General features: G+C 39.2%; 1 protein-coding gene across 1 annotated transcript; it reads right to left on the bottom strand.

The window, feature by feature from the left end:
* Positions 1 to 590: 590 nt before the first annotated feature.
* On the bottom strand, positions 591 to 11576 carry LOC110167648 (uncharacterized). The gene is made up of 10 exons (XM_055166031.1): positions 11459 to 11576; positions 8687 to 9010; positions 7108 to 7428; positions 5808 to 5852; positions 5147 to 5179; positions 4628 to 4675; positions 4470 to 4517; positions 4204 to 4326; positions 2482 to 2534; positions 591 to 2285 (listed from the first exon to the last, which is right to left on the bottom strand). Exons 1-10 carry the CDS (start codon positions 11493 to 11495, stop codon positions 2169 to 2171), a joined length of 1149 nt encoding a protein of 382 aa, XP_055022006.1. The 5' UTR covers positions 11496 to 11576; the 3' UTR covers positions 591 to 2168.
* Between the last annotated feature and the right edge of the window lie 439 nt (positions 11577 to 12015).

Raw genomic sequence — 12015 nt, 5'->3', positions numbered from 1 at the left:
GAGCGTTCTATTTTCTAATTGGAAACTATACACTACCAGTCAAAACTTTTAGAACACCCACATTTTTCCAGTTATTTATTGCAATTCAAGTTGTTCGAGTTCAATGAAGAGCTTGAAATGGTACAAAGGTAAGAACTGAACTGCCAGAGGTAAAAAAAAAAAAAGATACAAGATACAAAACACAAGTCCAAGCTCTGCCAAAAAACTACCTCAGTAAAAAAGAACAAGATGGTAAAGCTTGAAAACCTTGAGTGTCCAGCACAGTCTCCAGACCTAAACCCCATCGAGCTGATTTGGGATGAACTGGACAGAAGAGTGAAAGCCAAGAAACCTACAAGTGCCACACATTTATGGGAACTTCTGCAACAGACTTGGGAAGAACTTTCTGAAAAAGATTTGATTTCTATTGTAAAAAGAACGAGCCACGAGTCTGTTCAGCTGTTATATCTGCCAAAGGTGGACTCTTTTATGAATCAAAAGTTTAGAATACGTTTTGGTGTTCTAAAACTTTTGATTTGACTAGTGTACTTTCATATACCCTTCCTTTAATAAAAAAATAAATAAAAACAAAAAACATTATCCCTTGTGGCGTGAGTAAAACACAGAATTATTTTATTATTATTTTAAGATACATAGATACTGCTTAGATAAAGTTAATAGATGGATACAGTTTAGCTGCAGCAACATTTCCACCTTTGAGTCTCTGTGCATCGTAACAGGAGGATTAGTAGAGCAAGAAGACCTCATTTCAGGACAGTCTGAGGACAGTAGCATTCCAGGAAATAAAGAGTGCCTCTCCTGTGCTGTCTCTGTCCTCTGTATCCTGCAGCATCATAGCAGCCTCCAGGGGGAAGCCAGGAAAACTCTGCACTAGAGGTTTGGGTGGAACAGAATTTTCATTCCCACTCCTGCCTGCATCTGCAATATTTTGTTCTGCTCCCATCCGCAAATCCCGCAAGATGGGGATGTTCGCTTTCCTAAACTCTATCAAACATGGAGAAGAGGAAAGAATTATCTAAAATGTGTGCGAGATTAGACCAAATTTAGGCTGCTTAAAATGTTTTTATTAATGCCAAATAAAATATCCAGCACAAATTATGTATAATAGGCATACATTAGATGTGTGTAAAACTATTGAAATATCTATATATCGTATCGCTTAATATGATTATACAGTACTGATATTGTGGGCTGCTGTATCGATATATTGCCAAGAGTATTTTTTTGTATATTTTACTAAATCATTTTGTTACAGCACTACAGTTTGTTGCTTGTTTAGAGGAAGGAAACTCTATCATGTAGCACATCTAACATTTTCACTGTGTTTCATATTCACTTTGCACAAAAAGTCATTTAACAAAGACTTTAAGCATCACAGCCATGATTTAGTCTGTATTTTTATTGAATTGTATCGAATCGATTTGAAGTATATCGTATCGAATCGAATTGTGGCCTATGAATTAAGTTATGTATCGTATCGGCAACTTCTTAATGATACCCAGCTCTAGTGTACATTAATCATTTGTATATTTTACTTTACACTCATATTTAGTTTACAGGACTGCAGTTTATCATCCCACCCGCCCGCTCTCGCATTGTGCAGTCCCACTCCCGCCCACACCCGCAGTGAGCTTTCAAAATGCGTCCCGCTCCACACTGTTTTGCGTCGGGTCCCGCGGGTCCCGAGAGTTCAAGGCTCTACTCTGGACACACAACAGGAAAGCCTCCCCCCTAAGCCTCACTCTCACTCTGCTCTGTTATTTTGGTTGGTGATGAGATGGGGCGTTCCCAAGAAGTGTTTCCTCTGGAAGGTCTTCAGCTGCATTTGGTCTAAAAAGTCTATAGTATCTCAGCTGCTCTTTAGCTCCGTGCACAGTATTTGTGGATACAGGAAAAACAGATCTAACTGTCCTTTGAACACCATGTTGCACTTCTTAGTTGGGTAAAATTCAATGTTATGATGCCAAAAAATGCCCAGTGTACCAGCCAGGGAGCCATGTTAAAGCTGTGTTTAGTACAATGTTTGAGTAATCTTTATTCTCCTCCACTCAAGATGCCTTCACTCCAAAATTACATCAATAATTACTTCAATATAAGGTTGATATACGGTATGTTGTATTAAAGGTTTTAGTCCTTGGGCTTTACTGACACTGCTATACTTTTTTTTGTCAGATAACATGCAAATAGTCATGAGTCTGCTGATGTTTGAGTGGGTAGTATTCGGAATCTCTGTTCACTGGGCTTAAGCTGGAGTACACTGGGTCATTATTGTCACATGATGCAGTCTGAAAGGAAATCAAACATTTTAAAATTAATTACACATGTATTTATTTCATTTCTAATATATAAAAATGATTAATTATCTATCTATTTTTAAAAGAAATGAGGATAGGTGAAGTTGTTTTATCATAGTCTTACTACTAGTACTACTACTACTACTACTACTAATAATAATATACAGGTGCAGGGACATTTTGTTACCTGTGATTGCCGCTCTGCAGGACTCATCGGCATGTCTGGGCTGCAGTTCATATCTACAGAAGCAAGAGAAAAGCGTCAAGTATACAGTAGAAAAAATATTTCACAGCTCACACAAATCTTTGTTTCTAAGTTTAAAGATGAGATTACACTTCTATGGGGTATTTACTGCTAATACATAACATATTTTAATCACTGTGTTACTTTTATTGTTTTGAAAATGCTATAGTCACTGAAAACAGTGTATTAACATATTTTATAAGTTTTGCATATTTGTTTTTGATGCTCTGAGTCTCCCCTCCCTTTGCTGTCTGTGCTAAATCACTCCATTTTCAGAGTGAATGAAGCCACTGCGCATTGCATCAGGTTTGTCAAATGGTTGTGTACAGTTTTGTATCGTGGTTTTGTATATTTGTGTAGAATTGCTGTAAATATGAGGAGTTTTTGAATAGTGCCCAGGAGAGATCGCTAAATTACTGAAATAGTTGAGATTTAAAATCTCTTCAGGCATTTGATGAGAGAATAACTCCAAAAAGTCAACAGGAGAGAGAGCGGGAGAATATAAAAAAAGCTTCTCACATTTGTCATTCACAGGTGTACCACAAGGATCAATCTTAGGACCACTTCTCTTTATATTTAACATGCTTCTCCAACAGCACATCCACAACTTTGTCATAAGCAACTTTAGTGAAGGTGGTTAGTTGACAACAACAACAAAAAGCACAATGTTAATAAAAGTTCACACTAAGCCTTTCCATTAAACCTGCTCCAGAACAGTTTAAGATCTCTGTCTTCTATAGCAGCTGAGGCAGACTCAGAGTGAGCCAGGTTTATGAAACTGTGATTACAAGAAAATAAGTCAAACTTGGGCATTAGAACATAGCTTACACAACTAAACCAGTTTTATGTTCCGGTCCTCTGTACTCAGAATGATTCAGTCTTATTAAACCAATGCTTGCTCACGAGTAGGCCAGGGTTTTAAATCATTGTAAGACTGGATTAAGGCTATGTTTACACATAGCTGGGTAGGTTGAGAAACAAATATTTCCCTCCCTCCGTTTTCCCAAATAACAATGGACACACAGCATTGTTTTCAAAAAAGTTTTCATTTACATCAACCCACATAAATACGCCATTGTGCGGCATCATAACTACGCCAAGCCTCTGGATTAGATTCAAACCTGTAGCTTTATTTCATTACAGTTGTAAGTGTTACTCAAAAATACCTTGAAAATAATGCATTACTGAGCGGGCTCACCTCTCCACAGATCTGTTAAAGAAGTGGCAAAATTGCTGACCTGGTCTGTGATCATGGATATGAAACATCAGCTGTGTGTGCAAATGCAAACGCATGAAAAGTGTTTGCACCAGAGGAAATGCGACTGCTGCTCTGAATGTTTCCATGATCAGAGCAAAAAACACTGGTCACACTTTTGGCACATAATCTGCCTAAAACACAAGCAAATGCGAAACTGTAGTTTTCCAGAATCTCCACTTCAGCTGGAGTTTTTAGAAAGATTCGTTTTCAGAGGCGAGTTCACCATTTGCGTGTAAAAGATAGGCACAAACAAAGGGAAAAATACCCTTGTATGTGTAAATGGGCCCTTAGTCAGTTCGTTTTTTTGTTGTTGTTGTTTTTATTTTGGTTCTATTCACAAAACACAGACCAGAGAGTTGAGTTGAGTAGAGTTGTGTGCAGTTATGGTTTGTTAAAGAGGAACTTACAGTGGGGAGATTGGGTTTTCTTCTTCCACATGTGGATCAGAAGAGACACCAGGATGAGTATGATGCCCCCAAGCACAGAGGTGACTATGGGCAGGGCCAGGCCAGTCCCCTCCGCACAAAGAGCTTAGGACATACAGTGTAAAGACTTAGTTACTTTCTTTTTACGTCACATCTAATGAAAGTCAGAAATGTGGATGAAGTAGCAGATGAAGCTTGTTTTGCATTTGAATATATTAGTAGTAGCAATAGTAGCGATCATAATTTACCTGATTGATGGTAATCTTGAGTCAAGTTTGGCACCGTTGGGGAAGAATCTGTTTAAAGCATTTTGGTTATTTTAGGGATATTCATAATTTATTGAAAAACTTTTTTAAAAATGTGAATATAGCCTTTGTTTTGCATTTGAGTATAGTGGTGATGTTACCTGGCTGATAGTCATCTTCAGTGTAGTTTACGAACATGAGGGAAAAATCTGTTTAAAGGTCAATAGTTTATCTTTAGGCACATTCAAAAAATTTTATACTTCCAAAAAACAAACTATTAAGGAATTCTTATAAGTGTACTACAATCTAAAAGTAATACTTTCTACAAAAGTGAGTACAACAAATGCAAAATGCCAACACATAGACTGTATAAAGAACCGGACTAAGTGAGTGTGAGTGTGTGTTTGGCTCCAGTCAAATGAAGCTCACTGAGGCTTGCAGTTGTACGAGCGAATTTGGAGCCGAGTTCCATGTTAGGAATTTATTTAAGGATAAAAAAGCAAAATAAAAACACCAAAACCATGTAGAGTGTATTAATATGAACATTTTAAAAACCAAAATGACGAGGTTAAAGAGAGATGGGTGACAATTCTTCAATATAAAGTCAATTGGAGTTGGATCCAAGTGGGTTAGTTATGTCCATGTATGTATACAGTCCATGTGCCAGACTCATAACTTGCCTGGTTCGTGGTCTTCTTCAATCAAATCTGGATCTGTAGAAAAATATTTCAGTATACACTACTGGTCAAAAGTTTTAGAACACACTAATTTTTCCAGTTATTTATTGCAATTCAAGTCGAGCAAGTTCAATGAAGAGCTTGAAATGGTACAAAGGTAAGAACTGAACAGTCAGAGGTTAAAAAAAAGATAAAAGATACAAAACACAAGTCCAAGCTCTGCCAAAACTACCTCAGGAAAAAAGAACAAGTTGGTAAACTTGAAAACATAGAGCGTCCAGCACAGTGTCCAGACTTAAACCCCATCGAGCTGTTTTGGGATGAACTGGAGAGAAGAGTGAAAGCCAAGAAACCTACAAGTGCCACACATTTATGGAAACTTCTGCAACAGACTTGGGAAGAACTTTCTGAAGAATATTTGATTTCTATTGTAAAAAAGAACAAGCGACGAGTGTGTTCAGCTGTTATATCTGCCAAAGGTGGACACTTTCATGAATCAAAAGTTTAGAATACGTTTTGGTCAACAGTAAAAAACTGGAAAAAGCGTGGTGTTCTAAAACTTCTGACCGGTAATGTAGATGACATTGTTTTCACCCATTAATGAATACAACTGATTTGTGATTGGATGATCTGCTATTTGACAATCTATGCAAGGATCACTGACCTCTTAGGCGCTTCTTCTCTTCTATTGGGTTGTCTTGGCTTGCACCTGTAAAACATTTAAATATACAGTGCTTTATTCATTTCATAGCTTTTTGCATTTCTGGATTTACATTTATTAAAACATACTTTTATTTACTGTATTTTTTGGACTATAAGTTGCACTTTTTTCATGGTTTGGGTGTTTCCTGCGACTTATACTCTGGTGCGACTTATATATTAAAATTTTCAGACTGACAGCAGCGAAAGGCTCTAGGCTTGTGCATCAGTTTTCTGCTCATATCTCCTGCAGCAAAAGCCACTGTCCTGCTGCAAGTAGTGAAATATGCAGAAAATGGTAATCGAGCAACAGAAAGAAAGTTTGGAGTGAGCGAGAAACTTGTGAGGGACTGGCAGAAAGTGGGGATGGAGAACACAGCTTCATGGCAACCGGGAGGGTGCACCATCCAACTTTCTTGGAATCACTGGATGAATCCTGAAGCCTGGACTTCAGTGACAACTAAAGTTGTGTGGAGTTATTCAGAAGTGACACAGAGGATGAAGAATTCAATGGATTCAATGGTTTAGTGATTTGGAGTGAGTCTGAGAGTTTGGTAAATTTATCTTCTGTTGTTTATGCTATAGTTATCTCAATAATTCTTAATATGTGACATTAACATATTAACACCTGTTCAGTCTGTTGTTCTTTATTCTGTTGTTGTTACTATAACTTGCCTTTCAAGATAAAATGTCAGTTCCTGGTCCCTGATTTTATAAAATAAATTTCCCCCCAAAAGTGTGACTTATAGTCCGGTGCGACTTATATATGTTTTTTTTCTTCTTCATTACACATTTTTTGGCTGGTGCAACTTATACTCTGGAGCGACGTACAGTCCGAAAAATACGGTAAATATTGATATGCAATGGAATGCTTTCTACCATGCTGAAGAATTGTTTCCTGAAGAGGATTTAGACAACATTCATGCATGTTTCAGTAATATAGCGATCTCTCTCATGCCCTGTTCAAACCCTCCTTATGGTTAGCTGTAAGATTCTGTCCAATCCTCAGCCCACAAGTCTTCGTCACCCAAGCTCCCACGTGACAATTCTCCGTAAATATACAAAAACACAATATGAAACAATACCCTACAAATTCACAAACCATTTCTAAATAATAAAAGGTATCATGGTGATCTAAACAGGTCATGAGTCAGCAAAGTAAATGAAATATCCCCTCTTTAATGATAATAACATCTTCAGATTTTTAATTAATTAATTATAGTATATAATATAATATATATTATATACATAGAAGAGCTCCTCACCATTCACTCTGACGGTGAACTCCTGGCAGAAGTTGGGACTGTTCTCCCGCCCCACCCCACAGCAGTACCGCCCCGAGTCCTGGGCACTCAGGTTGTACATCATCACTTTGAAGGAATTATAACTGAGGTACTCCACACCGTACTTGGAGCTGTATCCTTTCGGATCGTTGGTGTCGATGAGGTAAGCGGAGCACTGATCACGGCACAAGAACTTCCTGTTTCGAGGCTGTAGGGTGAGGTAACATTTCACAGAGAGGTTGGAGCCTTCGGTGACCCGGTACTCTTGGTTTCTGTCCATGAATACACCTCCGTCACACAAGTCTGTCCCAAACAAAGCATATTATCATTGCATTTTTAAAATGTATTTATTTATTTTATATATGTGAAATCGTTTTTCCTTAAAGGGACAGTTTGGAATTTTGGACATAGGACCTCATTTCCTAGCGAGCCAGAGCATTGGAGAGGTGTGGAGACACTTTTTAAAATATTCCATCCAGTCCTTGTATTTGCAGAGGTCGCTGGTGCTAGACTAGTGTATGTCAATGGTCATAGTTTATCCTGCCACTAAAAACAGTCTTACCCACTCCACAAAACACCCAAAGTAAATCTATTATTACACCAGACTGTCGATGTGAATGTCTGTGTTGGTAGAATAATTTTAGAAGTAAAACCAACCTTGCATTTGAAGGATTTATGTCTGAGCAGCAGCAGTGAGTTGTACTTCCTGATAGAAAGCTTGGCAGCGGCGGACTGATATATGATAAAATAGTCCCTGCGACGATTCATGCGACGCAAGGTTAGTTTTATTTCAAACATTATTCAACACAGACATTTATATCGACAGTCTGGTGTAGTGTCAGGATAACTATGGCCATTGACATGCACTAGCCTAGCACCAGTGACCTCTGCAAATACAAGGACTGGATGGAATATTTAGAAAGTGTCTCCACACAGGAACTCACAGGAAATGAGGCCCTATGTCCAAAATCCTAAACTGTCCCTTTAAGAAGGTATTTTTACTGAATGTTTTGGTGTTTTTAAATGGTTGTTGTTGTCCTCAATTATAAGTGATTGATTGATTTATTGGTTGTTTTTTATTTCAAGTTTGTGCCAAGAAACAATAATCATGTATAGTACATATACATAGCAAACAACAGAAAAGCACATTTCTCGAAAAGGAGTGGGAAGAAGAAAAACTTATATTAACCCACCCCTATTCATAACATAGTGGGACCAAACCATCTGATTTCTGATACTTTTAAAGGTGTGCTTTGTAACTTTTTGGATGTTTGTTTCTATGGATATGTAATTACATTGCCTGAAATGTTCCGCCATATGATATTAAACAGCTCTACCTTACTTTTATTAAACTGCAGGTGGTTTTAGAGCTGAAAAATACCTGGAAAAACAGGTATTCTGACTGTGAACGGGGCCGCCTCTCCACGGATTTGACCTGTAACTTGGTCTGGTTTGGTCTCCATGAAGATAGAAAGGTTCATTACCATACTGTGTCTTCATGAAGAAAAACATTTGATGGACCCACCACCTTTAACAACCCAAGTACTTAGCATTAGCTCACCTTTGACAATGAGCCGAAAAATGACCTCCTCCTCCAATTTCATAGCACTGACCCCCAGTTTGTAAAGGCCTGTGTCCTCTTTCACCACCTGCGTGATGGCCAAGTGCACTTCCAAAAGGTTCTCCAGTCGAAGGCTGTAACGTCCGCTCTTGGTCCTCCTGCCGTGCACCTCTATCAGATTGTGCATGGGCTGCACACAGGGCATCCGGCACAAATATATCAAGATCACCCCCTGGAGTTTAGTGAAGCTTTTGAAGATGCTTTTGAAGTCTTCCCCCATGTGCACAGTGAAGATCTGAGGACGGATCTCCACAAAACCAGTAACTATGGAAAAGCAGTAAGTGACATATTACAAGAACTGTTGTTTAAAAAAAAAAAAGGCCCATATTACACTATTTTCTGATCTAGTATGTTAAAATGTTTCTGTTACAGCCCCAGGCTTTCAACTCGTCGCCTTGTAGATCTGTCTATTTGTGTGTGTGTGTCGCTGTGGATAGACCTTTTTCACAATCTCCGGAAGTGCGCGATGTAGGGTAAATGTCACTTATATTAATGCTTTTCTATGGCAAAATATCTGTGGAAATGTCTCGTGTATTTTCCACCAGCTTCATAAATCTACCCCATCACCAAATCTTCATCCAACAAGGTCAACAAAGGACATATTCTGTCCATGAAGAATTTATCCAGTTCTGTTCTGTGCTGTAGGCTCCTGTGCCAACACTGGAACATACATTTAGATTAGTTTTTGCTTCGTATTTCGTCTTGTTCTAATCAGCGCATTGAGGAGGAGTCTGTGTGCTGTACACGGGGAGAAGAGAGAGAGTGAAAAGGCGAGGAGCGGTGCGCTGACGTGACGCAGATGAACAGACAAAATGTTTGAAAAAGTTGAACCTCTCCTGTGATACACGCTGGTACACGAGGACACACGCTGTTGCGGACAAGGCACGCGCAGGGAGCGTGTGTGTTTGTGATGTGCCGCACATTATCCACGGATTCAAATGAACGCACAGGCTACAGAGAGACACAGCCCCACAGAGCCCCGCAGAGCCCCGCAGAGCCCCGCAGAGCCCCGCAGAGCCCCGCAGAGCCCCGCAGAGCCCCGCACAGCCGACACCAGCGGCCATAATGAAATATGATCACACTTGTCGAGTGTCAGACCTGGAGTGAGAGACTAGACCGAGTCCAAACGCGATCGAGTCCGAGACGAGTCCTACGACACTGAGATCTACCCACACGAGCTTGGAGATCGACTGGTAGATCGCGATCGACGAGATCGGGCACTACTGGTCTATTGTATTCTGATTCCTGACCTAGTCGCTGGAGAAAAATGAAATTGAGCGGAGGCACTAGGTGGCGCCAGTCTGGCTAGGGATTGATGACAAAAAAATTTGCTGAAATGGATATTAGTTTCGGTTCTGCCTTATCTCGACAGTAGCTGCTTAAACACTATATATGAGTACTTGGGCAAGACACATTTTGCTCAAATACAAAGGAAATATGTATGTTATAGATTTTCTTAATTGTAAACCACAATTGTAAACTGACTGAAAACATCTTTATAGAAATGGCACTGCATGACATTTTACTTTAAGAAGCAGAATATTACATGTTTTAATTGTTAAAATGGCTACGTGACATTTCAGAGCCCTGTGACCTGAATTGTGAAGAAAATTATGGTGCTTAAAAAATTGTAGCCTTTGTTATTTTCGAATTGCGTTTATTCAAATTGCGATTTCGATTGCAATTAATCTTGCAGCCATACATACTACACATACCAAACACAAAATATATATTCAAAACCAGTGTTGGGAGTAATGCATTATAAAAGTAATGAATTACTGTAATGCATTGCTTTTTGCTGTAATGCAGTAATTTAATGCATTACAGGGGGAAAAATGGTAATATTTTACTCAATACAAATGTCAGTAACAATGCATTTTTAACCTAGATTGAAGTGGTGGTTTTTTGTTTTTCTTCATACAAATTTACTAAAATTACCACAATATAAGCAGTACTGAAACGCCATCGTTACGGTTCCGAATGTCGGGACGGGCCCGGAGGTGCGCCCTTGTAGACAGTCGGGTAACCGCAGACAAAAGGACTGGCACTGAACTCCACACTGCACAGAGCTAATTACAGCCGACGCCCAATCGTGCTTTGCAAACACCTGCTCCACGGGCTCAGGGTTCTCTCAGGGGCAGTCCTAGATTCCAAGTGCAAGTCCAAGATTAGTCCTGGTTTGGTCCTGGTTTAGTCCTGGTTTAGACCTGGTTTAATCCTAGTTTAGTCCTGGTTTAGTTCATGTTTAGTCCTGGTTTAGACCTGGTTTAGTCCTGATTCAGTTCTGGTTTAGACCTGGTTCAGTCCTGGTTCAGTCCTAGTTTAGTCCTGGTTCAATCCTGGTTCAGTCCTTGGTTAAGTCCTGGTTTAGTTGTGGTTTAGACCTGGTTCAGTCCTGGTTCAGTCCTGGTTCAGTCCTTGGTTCAGTCCTGGTTCAGTCCTGGTTCAGTTCTCAGTTCAGTCCTCGGTTCAGTCCTAGTTTAGGCCTGGTTCAGTCCATATATGACGCAAAAGTTCTGCATCTTCACAGTTATTTTGGTGAGAGTAACTTAAAGTGCTGCAGTAGTCGTGTAAAGCCTTATATTTTAAACACAGTAATATTGTAATATAACAAATTACTTTGAAATGACAGTAACAAGTCATAAATAACACATTACAGTTTTGAAGTAACTTGCCCAACAGTGTTCAAAACAACCGTGCATTGTGTCTTACCCGTTAGAAAGCAGAAGAGCAGAAATTGAATCTTCATTATTGTACCGTGAAATAAAACAGAGTAAGATGACCTTCCAAACTCAAATGTAGAGCTGTAACCGAATTCTTCCCTTTTCAGTGCAGATACTGCCCCATATGTTAATACCAAAAACTTATCTCACCACACACAACCTTCCTGTTTTAAAAATAGTCTTTGTCAGCTCTTTACTTTAATGACAGGTCATGTTTGTCACCCAGTAACTTGAAAACTGAGGTAGTTTTCAAGTTAACAGCTACTATTTACCTCACTTTTTACCTTTTACCTTGCCCTTCATGACATCACAAAGTGGACCAGAGCATTTTGAGCTTTGGAGATGTAGACAGACTAATAAACCAGGGTTACTCAAAGGAGAATGTGAAACGTGAATGAAACAAAACACAACTCCAGTTCTGTTTCTGAGGAGGTAATAATTCTAACACGGCTTAAAGCTCACAGGAGTCAGTTTTGCGTAATATAAGAAGCACTTTTAGATCAATAAAGTCTTTGGATTTCCACAGAACTCAAGGCGTGTAGGACA

Source organism: Boleophthalmus pectinirostris, unplaced genomic scaffold (genome assembly GCF_026225935.1).
Source record: "Boleophthalmus pectinirostris isolate CB_2022bp ecotype Guang Dong unplaced genomic scaffold, ASM2622593v1 HiC_scaffold_8, whole genome shotgun sequence".
NCBI lineage: Eukaryota > Metazoa > Chordata > Actinopteri > Gobiiformes > Gobiidae > Boleophthalmus > Boleophthalmus pectinirostris.
This window is presented reverse-complemented; position numbering and strand designations above follow the sequence as displayed.

Bases quoted from the DNA above. Each gene is read 5' to 3' on its own strand.
- LOC110167648 (XM_055166031.1), bottom strand. From the start codon at position 11,495: ATGAAGATTCAATTTCTGCTCTTCTGCTTTCTAACGG. The intron at 7,429-8,686 runs GTGAGCTAATGC...TGTTTGGGACAG, and splicing joins TTTTCGGCTCATTGTCAAAG to ACTTGTGTGACGGAGGTGTA. The intron at 4,518-4,627 runs GTAACATCACCA...TGCTTTAAACAG, and splicing joins TGAAGATGACTATCAGCCAG to ATTCTTCCCCAACGGTGCCA.